Raw genomic sequence first — 16,088 nt, forward strand, 5'->3', positions numbered from 1 at the left:
ATGTATTTCAATTAAAGTTTACAACGTTGAGTTGGCAAAATTACACACATCTTATTTAAGTACTCCTCCCAACCCAAAGAAAACTCGACAGACCAAAACCAGAAGTCTGATTTTCAAAGTAGTGCTATCCTTCTTGGATGACCCAGGAGTAACACAGCTGAGGTAAGAGAATGCATCTAAGCTGTTTCCAGGTGGCAATAGCTACCTTTGAAATAGTGTTATACCCTTCCTCAACAATAGAAGTTTCATAGATGGCATACAAAACACTAACTGACCAATTACATAAATACTATGCCAAACTTTCTGCAAAGACATTAGTAAGTTGAACTATTCACACTTAATGAGAGTCATAATCTGTTTTATGACACAAATAGAAGAACATGCAAGAGCAGCACTTGACCAGGACTTGGGAAACAACCTGCTCTGAGAGCCCTGTCTGGGATCATAAACAAATCTCCCAAGAGTGGCCATTCACTGGGCCCTGAGCACAGGTGTTCAAGTGAAAGCAGTCTTGGTTTACAACACAGCTTCCAATTCCCATGGTGTCACCTCACAGCAGGACTGATGGAAGTGATCAACTATCACATTTTGTAATCCAGAACCTTAGTTAAAACCACACGTGAAGTTTGGGTTTGTGCTAATACATCCAGTTTGTCCTTTCTGACTAAAATTAAGTGGCAGTAACAATGGTCGAGACAACACTTAAGGTGAAATGTGTCTCCCTAAATATTTGACAGGAAATGTATCTTGGGTAACATCAAAGTTAGGTCCTATCAATAATGAAGGCTACACTTTTAAAACAACAGCTAAGAAAACCAGGGGTTTGTCATTAAGATCATTATTTCCTTTTTATCAGTACAAATGAGAGATTCCCCACTGTGAAGAAGGAACAGAAACTTTTGCCTTCTAAAGATTCTCAGCATGTCACTTCACATTTTCCCTTCTGACTTTTGCCAATTCTCAGACTTTTGCTTAACAAAAGCTGGAAAAATGGGCAGAGGAACCTCATGAAGTTCAACAATGGGAAGCACAAAGTCCTGCACCTGGGGAGGAATAACTTCAGGCACCAGCACATGCTGGAGGCTGACCTGCTGAAAAGCAGCTTTGCAGAGAAGGACCCGGGGATCCTAGTGAAAACCAGTTGACCATAAGCCACCAATGTGCCCTTGTGGCCAAGAAGGCCAATGGTATCCTGGGCTGCATTAGGAAGAGTGTTGCCAGCAGGTCAAGGGAGGTAATCTTCCCCTCTACTCAGCCCTGGTGAGGCCACACCTGGAGTGCTGGGTCCAGTTCTGGGCTCCCCAGTACGAGAGACATGGAGCTACTGGAGAGGGTCCAGCAAAGGGCCACAGAGATGATAAAGGGACTAGAACATCTCTCATATAAGGAGAGGCTGAGAGAGGTGGAATTGTTCAGCCTGGAGAAGAGAAGGCTCGGGGCAGGGATCTTATCAATATATATCTCAAGGGAAGGTGTAAAGAAGATGGAGCCAGACTCTTTTCAGTGGTGCCCAGTGACAGGACAACAGGCAATGGGCACAAACTGAAACACAGGAAGTTCTGTCTGAATATGAGAAAAACACTCTTCACTGGAACTGGTTCCCCAGAGAGGCTGTGGATTCTCCATCCTTGGAGATATTCAAAAGCCACCTGGAAAGGGTCCTGGGCAACCTGCTCTAGCTAACCCTGCTTGAGGGGGTTGGACTAGATGATCTCTAAAGGTCCCTTCCAACCGGAACCATTCCGTGAACAAATACCATCTCCTTTAGAATCCATATGCTCTTTCTACTCATTATGCAATGAAGTCGATGTGTTAATTTCAACTGACTGAGAAATGCTGCGGTACCTAAATGCTATACCTAGAATGAGCTTTTCTGGAGACAGTAAGTAAAGTTTATTTTACAGTGAACCCTCCAGCTTGTCTCTACAGACATCTTTTTTTTTTTTTAAAGAAATTAAAAAAGCACAGATTTAATACCTGAATATTTGCTGTTTCATTACATGCTAAATCATTCCTCACCAGTGTGCTGGCAAGAATTTTGGTAAAAATGTTTTAACACTTACTATTGCAAGTTACTCACATAGCAACAGTAACATCTGTGACAGATCCAGAGGCAGCTGTTTAAGAAAAAAAAAAAAGCTCCCCAACATGATAAGCTCTGTTCAGTCTACTGAAAGAGCCCAGGAGAATGATATCTGATATCAATCATCCCACGGTGCAATCAACACTCAGGAAATTGCAATTACTGTAGCTTCTAAGTTCTAGTAGGTAAAGCCTGCAAACTACTCCCTCAGCTAAAGTTAAAAAGAGATGCATTTTGAGGTAACACAATGTAGGCTGACCATTATGTCTCTGAGGACATATCAAAGGTAAAGTCATAATTTATGAAAAGCTTACATCTTCCCTGCAACAGTTTGGAGCATCCTGTATATAAAGACAGGGCTAAATGATCAGTCTTCATATGTCATAAAAACACTGAATTCACCAGTGTCCAAATCACCCGCTGTCAGTAAGCAGTTTCTTTACCTGTGCACTGTGTTTCTGAAAGCCTCACCTGACAACAAATCACTTCACCATTGAGTTAAATCTCAGTCAGAGTGGGGCAGGGAATGTTTACTCTTACTCTAATTCATGCAAATATAAGCAATTAAGTAATAATGGTTGCTTCATTAATATAAATGTAATTAATTCTATCATGCTTTCATCATGCTTCCTAGCTACTGTCAATGAATCTGATTCTACATTTTCATTTCTATTTGTCAACTACAGTACTTACGACTTCAGAATGTTCTTGGATAAACAATTATCTAGCTGACAGTTTTACATAAGACGATTTTAAACAACTTGCCATTTATCTCAAAGGAACCATGATATTTGCTCTTGGAAAGACAGCATAAAGCAGCAGCATATCAGACAGCATATCAGACAGTATTTACTCACTTAGGTGTTTTGAGTTTAACATACAGGTGAAAAACCTAATTTGTCACTACCTTCCTCTATTAATCATCATATTGTTTTTTAAGATTTGATAAGGCCTATGTGCTACAGAGCAAAAAATGTCATGCATAACAAAGACGATCTGGAAATCTTCCTAAAAAATATAAAGTACCGAAGGCTAGAATGATAATTTGCACTTATGGAATAACGACTTCCTTTCAAGATTCCAAACAGTTCAACAAGCCGTAATTCCTCCAGGCAGTGTTGCATTCCCATTCTGGTGTTGCAGTCTTGCACTAAGAGTTACAACAAAGCAAAAATTATGGTTGCTTCATAACTCACAATGCCATCAGATTACTGAATTGCACCTCACCGAAGGGGCGGGGACCTATCTGACAGCTTGAAAATCATCTCTGCATGACCCAAATAATTAACTGGAGATCATGGATACATGTCTTCAAGAAAGACTATGAAACTCAGACAATACAAACACAAAGAACTAATTTTGAGATGCTTCTTACCCAAATGATTCTTCATCATTACAGCTGCATCTGTCACAGTCCCTTTGCCTTCTTTTTGTAGAAGACACTCTGTTCCTGGCACTTAATCTCCACTGAAATAAATAAATAAAAGAGGAAGGTTCCAACAGACAAAAATATGTCATACTAGACATTATACTAGAAAGATGGAACAATGATAGACCCTGGAACAATGCAATTGCTCAAATAAAGCAGAGCAGCAAAGAGTATACACAATAATTTTGCAAAATATGCTTTGTTTACAGCATCCATATGCTGCCTTTCCCTTGAAGGGAATTTGCTCTTTCTTTCTAACATAGTTGACAATAAAGGCAATTCAACTACTCCCCTACTTAAAGGGGGACCATTCCAAACAGGGACTTAAATATTGGGCTTGTTTTACAATAATCACAAACATGCAAGATATTGCCTACTCTCTTTAACAACTCCCTGTGTATATAACTAAAACTATATAACTCCACTCGAAGACAAACAATTCGTAGCAGGAATACGAATGTGAAAGCTTGATGCTTGGGTGGCATGACAAAACCCACAACATCAAAATGCTTTTTTTTCCCCCAAATTTTCTTACCTTGTCAAAATGTACAGATCTTTCCAAATTAAATTTAATGAAATTCCACCAAAACATACAGTTATTTCTGTAATTCCAGGAATCTATCTCCCCCTGCCATTTCTTCCTCCTATTCTCTCCCCACTTTTTTTTATAGCAAAGCTAATAAACCGTACACAGGTTTGAACATTTTGCTGGTCAGGCTGAAAGCAGACAAACCAACTTATCTTCATTTCTGCTTGAATGTGGGGTGAAAGGCGATCTGAAAAATTCAGGCTCATGCATTATGGCTACTTCAGTGAAGAAGTCTGAGAGGTGTGTCCCAAATCATTGTTTCTCCTATTACAAGGACTGATTCTATGATGGAAAATGCCCTCATTATTAAAACAACTGGCAGCAGGAAATTGCTTTGAAGGTCCTCTTCCCTCCTCCTGCACCCAAACATCATCTAGCTCTCCTCACAGCACTAATCTCCAAGCATGCAAGAGACCTATACACCCAACCACTGAAAGCTGCACAAAATTTCTCATATATTACGGAGCAAAGTCTGACAACACTACATACACTGCCAACATGAACAGATCCTTGCTCCTATGTATGGACAAAACAATAATATGCCTTTTAATTATGACGCTTCATGACCTTTTCTTTTCAAGATGAAACAGAATACGAAAAGGCTAGCCTATATTAAAGCATAAGAAACCCTCTACCACATGGGAAGAATCTGAAATATATAGACATAGGTAAGAAAAATAGTAAGAGATGGAAAATGCAAAAAAAAAATTGGAAATAATCAGAAAAACACATTTTTTAATTCACCCAGTCCAATCACTATTTACATATATATGCATAAATACATATGTATACATGTACACACATACAAATATAGGGAGGGAAGAGGAGAGGAGAGAATTCTATTTTGGTGCTTTCTGGCTGTGCCTAACAGGCTGCTGCTGGCAAGCACAGCAGGCATTACTTCTGATTTCAAAAACCTGACTTTACAGTAATTGCATCCTCTGCTCACTTAAGTACTAACAGTTTAGGACATAATGACACAGTGACCTTGCATTGCAGCAGGGTCAAATGATTGGACCTACCAAGAGAACCGAGTCCCATTACCAGCACTACTCTAACTCAAAAGCATTCCTAACTTGCCTCACTAGGCTTTTACAACTTTTCTGTGGGGAAGCCTGTTTGTCTAGTTCCTTGATTCCAAAAGCACGAAAACCGGCAACAAATTCTCAATGCTGAGTTGAAGGAATCAACAGTAGCACAATGTTTCCAAAACCTGGCATTTTAAAAATGTATTTACTGAATTTCGAGCATGTTTACTCAACAAATTTGCTTTTATATGTGACTGAGATGATCAAGACAGACATTTATGATGCCATCTAAGTACACTTACAGGCTTTCGGTCTTAATACTGACATTTCTGTATTAGCACCTAAAATTTTAATCAAAAGTCATACAGTATTTTACAAATTCTCTTAAATCTTCAGCTCTCAGATACAAATAATGACTAACTGAAAACTTAATTTAAAAAAGACTTCCATCTCATAACAGAAACAGTTTGGATAAATGATCTGAATATAAAGTTTCAGGAACTGAAAAAACAGTGAACTACAAACTTATATATATATTTGCCTTTAAATTTATGATTTTCAAGATAATTTCAGGATTTGAGATTAACTTTAGCAAAATGGAAACTTTCTGTGAAACTACTTTTGAAGTCCAATTCTGCTTTTTCATTATTTAGTTTGGCAATATGGCACTAAGACTTTTATTTCTGTAACTGTATGCTTGCAGGTAGATCTCAAACCTACGCACTGACTCTTTCCAAATCAGTCTGGGTCAGCTATTGGTCATACAGTTACAAGGCAGCATTCAGTATTAAAAAGTCCAGTCTCCAAAACAGAACAAGACATGTAACATGCTCCTAAGCACTTTACACTCTGAAGAACTTCTCTTTACCTCTTTTAAAGGGTAGACCCAATGGTGGGAGCCTGGGAGCCTTGTCAAAGGGGACTGAACTTGGACATCCTCTGACCTGATGTTTGGCTTCTTCTTTGGTATACGAAACTGAAAATAGAGGATGTTATACACATGATAAAACTAAATTATGCACTGATGCCATGAGTTGACATACTGTCATGAACAAAATTGCCTCAGTCATCATGCAAAATAAGGAACTGGCAAAGGAAGCACAGACCCGTGATTTTAAATGTATTCTCACTGAAGCTTGGGCCTAAAAAAACACCTAATACCACTTGAGGCACTGCGGAGCTAGTTTTAACAGATCAACTGTCTTAAAAAGAAACAAACAAATAAAAAAACAAAACAACAAGAAAAGAAAACCTTCCTATTTCATTACCTTCATAACAGCTTCAGATGTGTCCTGGCACCGATGTGAACTGGCATTTACACTTTTCTCAGTTCCCTTTGATTTGCTTACACTCTAGTTTAATCTCCACATCTCAGCTTAGAGAATGATAAAGCAAAAACAGCTGAAAAATCACTGTGTTTCTTCTCTCTCTCAAGAAAGAATTTTGAAGATGAATAGCAATTAAATCTTACAATAGCATCAGGATTTTGGTATATGATAATTAGCATCAAAAGACTGATGTACTCAGAATGGTATCAACTACTGTCACTGACAACCTTTGGCAAAATGCAACCAGGATTTCAAAAGTAATTACTGAAAGACAAAACAATTAGTAATCCATAGTAATTTTCCAAATCAGAAAAAAAATATGTAGGAAATAATGTTCATTTATAGAATTTCAAAACTAAAAACAGTCAAACTAAATTCCCACAGGTCCATCAAGATGAGCAAAGAGGGTGACATTTTGTATTAAGTTAATTAAACCGGTTAAATAATCTCAACTAAACAAATAATGCAAGCTTTGCCATTTGTTCAGACATCTTAAGAAGCAAAACCTTATGCTGCAAATATGACTAGGTTAGACTGAAGTTACCTGTGATGAGATGTAATGGATATAACATTTTTTGGACAATCAAGTCCATCTCAGCCAGGAACAAGCTGAAGCTACTACATGTGATGGCTGATGTAAAGCGTATTATTGAAGTTAATTTGCAAGTTACCAGATGCAACCCTACCTTGTTACATGAAATTAAAAATAAGAACTCTAGAACAGAGAGGCTAAGGACTTAATAAACACAGAAAGGGCATTCATAGCTCTGTAAGTACTGCTTCAGATTGTAACAGAAGCATACTATATCATAAGGAGATACCCCTTCAATTCTGCAGTTTGCATTGCTAGTGCCCTCATTCCTTATTTACATTTCTTTTAAACAAAAATTTTTTGGGGGGGGGGTAGTACATTTTTAGGCAAAAATTTCTGTATAGTACATCAAACTGCTTTTGACAGTCAGTCACTTTCCCTAATAATAAATAAAACTTTAATCACAATTTCTTCAAATTATAAAGGATGTAAACATTATCCACAGGCAACTACTTACAAGTACCTCAACCAATATTTAAGGATTGAAATAAACATTTTCTTAATGAAGAATGTCTGTGATTTTTTTGAGAAGCAGCCTATAAATCTGTTTTATCAGTCAGAATGTATTCTTCCAATCTGCACATTAATGGCCAGACACCAGCTCCTTACTTAGGAACTCAACCTGCTGCCTGACTGGTGATTTCTGTTATGAGCTTTCTGAAAACAGGCAATCAATTCCCTAAAATTTTAATATGCATTTCACGTTACAGCGGTTCAGATATCCTCCAGTAACACTGACAGCAGCTACGGTCAGACTCAAAATAAAGACGACAGTCAGTCAGAAGGGAATAAAAGACAAAAGATATATTCATCAGCAAAATTTCTACCTCACCTTATGATACCTTCCCATTGCTCGCATACATTAACAAAGTGTTGATTTGCAATGCCTACAATTAACTTATGGAGAAAGCACAAAGTCAGGAGATGACCAGTTGAGGTCCCTATTTGCAGTAAGTGCAATGTACACAGTTTCCTCAGCTTTTCACTAATAGAAAGCAACTGAATTAACATATACATATGCACACATACTTAGCAGATTCCTTTTCTAAACCAGCAGTATCTTCCTAAAGGTTCCCACCTGTAGGTGCAAGGGTCAGAGGGAGTGTGTAAACAAGGTTCTGGTAACAGCTTACTTCTAAAATACCAGATGGTTCAGATCTTACCCAATCAAACCAGCTGCTGTGCCTACAATCTTTGTTTTCACCAGTGCTTCCATTGCTAGAAACTACAACTAATAGGGATATTTTAGGAAGAATAAACATTAGCATAAAGAGTCTCTGAACACATTTTTGCAGATAGCCAAATATTCCAGTTATGCAGCTGTCCTACTGAAGCAATAGCTACAGTTACAAGACCTTAAACTATGCCAACAGCTTGAAGACTTTATTACAGAACTGTGCACTAACTACACATAAAACACATACATATTTACTTGAGCATTACTCATAATATTTCAGATTCTAGCTTATGGCTTAATGTACCCTTAACTATGAGCTGCTTGTATGAAATCAAATGTTAAGCCTATCGTGTATTAATATATTCAGCAGCAGACATTACTACTCACTGCACTGCTACTAGAATAAACTGGTTCTCAGGAAAGTGTGCGCCAATAAAGTTTAATTTGGACCACTGGAGAATAAATTCAGTTACACAAAAACACTAGAACACCCTAGGATATCCATACTCTTAGAGCAACGTTGTTGCAAATTTTAACAAAACTTACACTGATGTGACCTGAAGATGCTGAAGTTCTTCCTTCCATGATTTCCACTACTGAAAAAAAGATATGAAATAATCTTAGCAATGTGTTTTATTTGTCTAGAGGGAATTAGGACCGCAGTATTAGGTACTAAGCAAGAACAAGAAGATCCTTTCTGAGCAAGCCAGCACAAAGAAAGCTCATTGACAGCCACAATACAAGAGAAACACATGTATGGGCAGGCTCTGAACTGTCAGTTTGGACAGAACTGTTAAAAAATAAATAATTTTCACTAAAAGGTGTCTTAGTGAAGGCACCTACTGCTTAATTTGACCTTCTGGCAAGCAGGCGACTAATAAGTTACTCAGGCTCTGACAAGAGAAAAAAAAAGGTACCAAGAAGGAAAAACAAAATTAAAATTCATGAGTTCCTGTTAACAGACAAACTTCTTTCTCACTGGAAGAACACAGCTTCAGAGCTTTCTGCATTCACGGGGGCTTATTCCTTTTATAAAAGCTCTGTATGCCTTCCATGTAAGACCTTCAAAATTTACACCTAACACAAACTCTCAGAAGACCGCACTGATGATAGCACATTTAAAGTGTGGGGAGTTTCATTTGTTTCAGCGGGTTTTTTCAGCTCACGGCCTCAGTTCCCTGGTTCGGAGAGGAACAACATCTATGGACTATTACGGAAAGGCCAACCTATTACTGATGAATGTGCCTGCAGAGGGGGAGAGCTGACAAACGGCGGCCTCCTGACAGCTCTCCCGAGAGAGCGGCGGCCCCACCCAGGGGCGGCCCCGGCAGCGCGCCCCCGCCGCGCCGCCCCGGTGACGACCGCGGGGCCGAGCGGGGCGGCGCCGGGCCTCCCACCGCCCCGCTCGGGGAGGAAAGGGCTCCTCGCTCACAAAAGAGCAACCCTCGAGGGTCAGCGGGGGCAACCCGGCATTTCTACGCTCTTTCCTTGGCCTCCCCCCAAAGGACGCCCACTTCCCCGTCCGGCCGTGTTCACCCGCCCTCCCCTACCGGCTTTGCTCCTCTGCGATACCCCCGGTCGTATGGACAGCTCAGCGCGGCCCAGCCCTGGCCGGGGTCACCGGCCACGCAGGACCCCGCCAGGGCACCGTGGCACTGCGTGCCGCGGGCTACCTTTATTTCACTTTTNCCCCAACACACTTCAGCCTCTCCTGACAAGTTAAAAGGCGCAGCGCCGCTCCGTGAGCCCCCTAGGGCACAGGCGGAGGGCAGCGACCCGGCACTGCCGCCGGGGGCCCACGAGACGGAGGACGCCCGGCACGGCAAGGCAGAGCGGTAAGGCAAGCCGCCGTCCCGGCGGGGGACACCGAGGCGGCTGCCTCAGGCGCAGCCCCACCGGCACTTCCCTGCCGCCGACACGTCCCCCAGCCCGGGGGAAGCGGCTGAGACGCCCTCAGCTTGTGGGCGGGGGGGAAGCGGGCAGCAGCAGCACCCCCACAGCCGCCCCGCGGCACTCACCGCCGCTGCGCTTGTCACCGTTGTTTATCCGGGCCCCACCGCCGCCTGCGCAGCTTCCCCGGCTACTTCCGGGCTGGGCACCGCCTCCTGGCTGCCTCGCCCCGCCCCCTCCCGCCCCGCCGGCGTAACGGCCGGGCGCCGGGCGGTGCCGCAAGCGCTGCGCACACCTCGTAGCCGCGCTCTGAGCGCTCGCGCCTGCCCAACCGTCCACCGGTGGGAGGCCGCTGCCTTCGGCTCCCTCAGGCCGCCGCGGCTGCCCGCTCTCCCGAGTGTTTTTCTGCTCCCCTGGTTTTAGTTCGGTATTGGAAAGCCGCTGGGGGGGAAATGTACATGGAGGGGAGCAAGTAATAGCACGGCAGCTGTCACACAAGTTTCCCTGAATCTAACAACGAGTAGTAACAAGATCAGCAAATTTGTAAATTTTGTAAAGCATAGTCGAAGCAGAGGCTAAGAAACAGCAAGGGGACAGGAAAAAAAAAAAAAAAGAAGACTTGTGGAAGGAATCAAAAAAACTATTTTAAAGAATTAATACATAACCAAACAGGAGGATGCTTAAATCATCTTGCCAATCACATTTTGCTAATTCGACTTAAGCCCTGATCTAAATCAGCATGCAGCAGCATAATACCTGCAGCTGTCACAGTAGTCTTCAGCTGATGTCCTCTGTAGAAATCCTTTGAGCATGGAAATGAGATTTTTTTTTTTCAGTGCAGCTTCAGAATTTTTAGTTTTAGGCATAACTTTCTGAAATACTAACAGCTATTTTCTCCTCTTGGTAATGCCTTTATATTAGGTAATGGGAAGCTGTGAAAAACTGTTTTTGACAGCTGTTCGGGTTCACACTGACGAGAAGATTTAGCTTTAACTTAACTTATGGTCAGATGTAAAATACAAACATGAGATTTTAGCTCATAACTTGGAACTATCTGAAGCATTTTAGATGGCCTTCCATGTCAGCAACTGATACATTTTACAGATACACCCCAAAATAAAGTACATAATAAAGCCTGCATTAACTCAGGTTTATTTTCTTTTATAGAGAGAAATTTTCTACAATCCCAGAGGCAAAGATTTGCATCTATGATGATGACAAATTTTACAGGAGAGCATACGGTTAGTTGGGCCTTGCTGGAACAGAGAAAATATTCTTACAAGGCAAATCTCATAGAGAATAATACTTACATTGCAGTACTGTTTCAAACAGTGGCTAGTTTATTCCATGATTCATTCTATAATGTCCATGTGGCAAGTGCTGAGAGGGATGAAGTAATAACTGGAAGGATTTGTATTAATGTATTGGTATTGTAATTTAGCGACTGGAATGTGTGAGAGACTTTACAAACAGCTGGTTTACTACAGACCACCAAAAGACAGTTTTTGTTTATGAATACTTTGTGTGTCACCATTTTAAAATCTGACTTCTAATATATTTTCTTTATGCAGTTGTATAAAGCTCTATCACTTTATTGACATAAATCCTCTTAATTTGTAGTGGTTACAAATAGAGCACGAACTAAGCTTGAGGAAACTAGTAGAGGGTTCAGAGTATCAAGAACAACTGAACTACGACTTCAATATAAAAGGGGAATTGAGGCATCTGGACACCAATGAGTCCTTTGTTTTCAATTATTACAAGAATGCACATGAGAGGAATCATAAACGCTATCAAGTATTGGGACATCTGCTTACCCAATATGTTTATGAGCTCCTGGAAAGAGTTTGCATGCTGCAGAAAGTCTATATTCCTACTGATGCTACAGAGGATGAACCGAGAAGTTTCTTTTTCATGAGTGAGAAAGCACTAACAAATACCTCTAGCCTAACTGTCCTTCTTCAAGACCGTGGAGTCTTTCGTGCTGGACAGTGGGGGCAAAAGACCATTATCAGTGAGGGCTTGGACCACGGAACACAAATACCATTCATCAAAATGGCCCTTCAAAGCCACAGGGGAGTGATTGTACTGAATCCCAATGACAACTTCATGGATCTGAAGACAGAAAAGGAGAGGTTAAGCATTTCTACCAGGGAAGGATCATCRTCTTCTATGCAGTCCCCCTGGTCGATCCCCAAAAGGTGCAGCAGTAGCCCTGAGGAGCATACCCTGTATATATGGGATCATTTTATTTCAAAGAGCGCAGCCAAGAATGTGGCCTTCATTGCCCATGGCTATGGTGGCTTGGTGTTCATTGATCTGCTCATGCAGAGAAAATGGGAGGTAATGAATAAAGTGTACTCTGTGGCATTCATCGACTCCATGCACAATACACAGCACCAGACTAGAAATGATCCACAAATACAAGAATGGATACAAAAATATTGCCGTGAATGGGTATCAAATAATAAGCCTCTAGATAAACCTGTGGGTTCCCTTGTGAAAGTGAATTGTCCTACTGTCTCTGCTGGAACTGAAAAGTATGGCTTAGCACCTTCCTGTTGCTTACATGCCATCTTTAAATACCTGAAGAGCACACTGAAAGCCAAGACCGTAACAGCCTTTACACGTTCACCTATTGCAACCCGAAGTAGCACAAATAAGAAGAAAGATAATAAGTAAAAGCACACTGATGTGTTTTTCATGGTGGTCTCTTCCTTTCATAACCACTCCTGTATCTTTCAAGCTTTCAGTCATCTAAGAACCTTCCCCTTGCTGCAGAGTGATTTATGGTTTTAAGTTTAAAGATGGTTTGCTTTTGAGAAACAAATAGAAGTAAATATTAGCAAAAAGCAGCATAGTTGTAAGCTTTAGAACACAACTCTTAGCTATCTGTGAAATTTAATGTTGTACAAAATAAAGATGTTAAGGTATATCAACTCTTATCTGCATTATTTTTTAAATATGTATTCTGCAATCACGGCTCTACAATCAGATTAAACTGTGGTCAAAAACTCAAATTTCTTAAACGCATAGCTTTCATTAAAAGGACAAATCTGGAATACAGAGAGCATGCAAAGGATCTAGTGTTTTGAATTATCCTTTTTCCTACAGCAAGGTTACTCCTCACTATATACTGTGTAATATTTGAAATCGTTCAAAAGCTGGAATGTCTACCTACCCCTAAGTTGAAAGATACTTCAGGGAATTACATACCAATACCTCCCTCCAGTCAGAGATGGAATGTTGCAAACATGATACAGTGAGCCAACATAATTCCATTTTAAAACCAACTAAGCCATTGCCATTACCATGCATATTTTTTCAGAGTGAGTTGGAAATACTATACCGTAGCAACCTGGGATTACTACACTGATACACAAGAATGACATTGCTGTCTTCTCTCAACTGTTTTTACATAGAAGTGGGAAACAGAGATAGTTTTTATGTGTCCATATACAAGTCCTGCAATTTATGCAAGCAGAAGCTCAAATAACTTTTATAGCAAAGATAAACAGAATAGCTCTTCTGAATTTCTAATTTAATCCTGTGAGAATTAAAATCAGTCACTGTCTGGAAAACAGCTTCGAAAGATGACAGAACCTTGCATTTAACTACAGCTTCAGTTCCCATCTCAGTCAAAAAAATTTGTTGAACAGTAATGTTGGGTACCAGAGGACAGAGAACAACAGCTTCTCTTTTGCGTTTAATTCCATGTCAGATTTTAGTCATCTCTGATATTGTTCAAAAAAGCTTCCATCTGTTTATTCAGTAATGGGTAGAAGTATGAAATTCCGTTAGAAAAGAAGAGTCACTTAAATGTTCTGAATAGAAATTTTAAAATAAAGATTGGTTGACTGTTATTACACTTGAATAAAAAGGGTACTAAATAGACAATTAACAGACTATACAATGATTTCACTTAAGAAGGTTGCATTGGAGATGCTGTCATTGTGGATATATGCAACCTGTCCGTTTTGTGATGGCTGGTCAGTGTGCTGCTCAAAAAATACTCACTTGCATCAATTCTACACATGAACATGTTGCTTTATTTATTAGAGATGTATTAAAGTGACAGAATGTCTGTCTTCAGAAGGAGACCAATATGATCCTTCAATATAAATGCTCAAACTGTCCCACGGTGGCAAAGGTGGCAAAAATGCTTGAAGAAAAACAGGATCTAGAACATCCACCATTTCAGCAATCCTTTACCTCAGTCCAACCCATTAAATTCCTTGGTAGAGAAGGTCATATTTAGGAATATTATTGGGATCAATAGGACTTCTCACAATGAGTTTTCCACGCATTGCACCACGGTAAATCACTTCAATCAGATCTATAAAGTCTTGCTTTGTTTTGAAGCTTCCAACAAATTTAGTATGATCTGGAGACCTAAATATAAGCATAAAATAAAGGTAGAACTATAATTTTAAAATGTTCAAAACAAAAATACTTAAGACAATAAAAGATGCAAAATAAATCGGAGGATTCAGATTAGGTCATTCTGAAGGCATGAACCACACTGGTATGGCATACTTAAGTCAGGGATATACTTTGACCTGACCTCCCAAACCCCGAAAGATGCAGTGTCATGTCTAAGACTAATGTCTAATAACTACAGTATTTTTTTGCAGAGTCAAGCATATTTTGCAGCTGACTCCTACTTATTGTAGGAAACTCAAAGAGTATTTCAAAACACCTGTTAATTTTATGGCCATCTATCCCTCCGTGCAGTTCTCAGAACGAGTGCAGATGCTGGCAACAACATTACCTCCCCCAGACAAGGTACCATAGAGAAAGACTGTATTAATTACTGCGGGCAAAATAGATGATAATTTCTACAGACATCATGGATCATGCCAGGTAGGATGACATACCCATAATCAACCTTCATGTGTTGTCCATTGAAGAAAAAGACAGTAGATGGAATATAACTGATGTCAAAATACTGGGTGTACACTGGCACCTTGTTCACATCCACCAGGTAAATGACTGCCATTTTACTTAGGTCATGAGATGTCTTTGCAAGCTGAAGAGAATGAGAAAGACAGATGACAAATGGATTGAGAAACGAGAGGAGAAAATGTGGCAAGCCTTAAAAACTCAGTTTCCCTTAAGTCTTATCATTTTAAGCAGGCCCAAATTACCACACCATGTTGAGAACTACATCAACCGCTCTGTATGCCTACAATAATGTAGAAGTCTGTTATTTCATTTTACACTTAACTGTCACCATGCAAACACCATATATTTATCATGAGATTCCATGTTATCCAAAAGCAACATAAGACATTCTCTTGTATGCAACAGGTATAACAATAGAGTTTATTTAGGAAAAAAAAAAAGTTTTATTTAAGAAAAAAAAAAAAAGCTCTTACAATATCATCCAGCTGCAGACAAACGGGATCATTATCCCTTCCAAACCGAAGAACCAAAACCTTCTCCGCCACGCTTTTTATTGCCTGATCCACCTCCTTCTTACAGGTCAGCTGGGGCAGCAGAAAACTCATCCTGACAGGGCACGGCTCCTACGACCAACCGTACCTAACGGTTAGGCAGACCCACATCAAAATTAGCATCGCTTCTCCCAACAGGACCCCCCCCGCACCGGGCAGCCGCCGGGCCTCGCCGCAAGCCCCCGCCGGGCCCGCGGGCTCCCCGCTGGGAGGTGCCCGAGGCGCCCCGGCCCCTTGCCCGCCCGGGGGCCCCGGTGAGGCCGCTGCCCCCCGCTTGGCCCTGCCCCCGGGAGCTCCGCACCCCGCGAGGCCCTGGGTGAGGGGAGGGACGCGGGGAGGGCCGGAACCTTCGCTCAGCAGCCGCGGAGCCTCGAAGAGAGCAAGGCACCTGGCCCGGGCCGGAAGGCGCGGCGGACCAGGCCCCTCCGCGCATGCGCGCCCCGCCTCGTTGGGATGGCGACAGCGGAGGGCCTCCYTCTGCAGCGGGGTGGCCGTCAGCCGCGTGCTTCGCCGAAA

The 16,088-nt window shown here is 41.2% G+C and overlaps 3 protein-coding genes across 12 annotated transcripts in view; 1 reads left to right on the top strand and 2 right to left on the bottom strand.

Moving 5' to 3' along the window:
• Positions 1–10,315, bottom strand: part of SENP7 (SUMO specific peptidase 7) — a 43,713-nt gene extending 33,398 nt beyond the window's left edge. For 4 of the 8 annotated variants that reach the window (XM_026080513.1, XM_026080518.1, XM_026080512.1 and 1 more), the window contains exons 1-4: positions 10,245–10,315; positions 8,773–8,822; positions 5,998–6,105; positions 3,459–3,550 (exon numbers count right to left, since the gene is read on the bottom strand). In XM_026080513.1, coding sequence (XP_025936298.1) covers positions 3,459–3,550; positions 5,998–6,105; positions 8,773–8,811 — 239 coding nt within the window. In that variant the 5' untranslated portion in view covers positions 8,812–8,822; positions 10,245–10,315. Of the gene's footprint in view, positions 1–3,109; positions 3,234–3,458; positions 3,551–5,997; positions 6,106–6,397; positions 6,505–8,772; positions 8,823–10,244 lie in introns of those variants that run through there. The other 4 variants (XM_026080514.1, XM_026080517.1, XM_026080516.1 and 1 more) reach the window with 4 other exon arrangements.
• Positions 10,316–11,288: 973 nt separating this feature from the next.
• Positions 11,289–13,055, top strand: LOC112973099 (putative protein FAM172B). Its single transcript, XM_026080525.1, has 2 exons — positions 11,289–11,357; positions 11,737–13,055. Exons 1-2 carry the CDS (start codon positions 11,325–11,327, stop codon positions 12,796–12,798), a joined length of 1,095 nt encoding a protein of 364 aa, XP_025936310.1. The 5' UTR covers positions 11,289–11,324; the 3' UTR covers positions 12,799–13,055.
• Positions 13,056–13,854: 799 nt separating this feature from the next.
• On the bottom strand, positions 13,855–16,078 carry TXNL4B (thioredoxin like 4B). 3 transcript variants are annotated; one of them, XM_026080527.1, is made up of 4 exons: positions 15,874–16,078; positions 15,495–15,644; positions 14,994–15,145; positions 13,855–14,508 (listed from the first exon to the last, which is right to left on the bottom strand). In XM_026080527.1, exons 1-4 carry the CDS (start codon positions 16,003–16,005, stop codon positions 14,343–14,345), a joined length of 600 nt encoding a protein of 199 aa, XP_025936312.1. In that variant the 5' UTR covers positions 16,006–16,078; the 3' UTR covers positions 13,855–14,342. The 3 variants fall into 3 exon arrangements, with proteins under 3 accessions (XP_025936312.1, XP_025936313.1, XP_025936314.1); XM_026080528.1 differs by having other exon boundaries at positions 15,920–16,022; XM_026080529.1 differs by having other exon boundaries at positions 15,495–15,660; positions 15,920–16,017.
• Between the last annotated feature and the right edge of the window lie 10 nt (positions 16,079–16,088).

Source organism: Apteryx rowi, unplaced genomic scaffold (genome assembly GCF_003343035.1).
Source record: "Apteryx rowi isolate R43461 unplaced genomic scaffold, aptRow1 scaffold_524, whole genome shotgun sequence".
Lineage (NCBI taxonomy): Eukaryota > Metazoa > Chordata > Aves > Apterygiformes > Apterygidae > Apteryx > Apteryx rowi.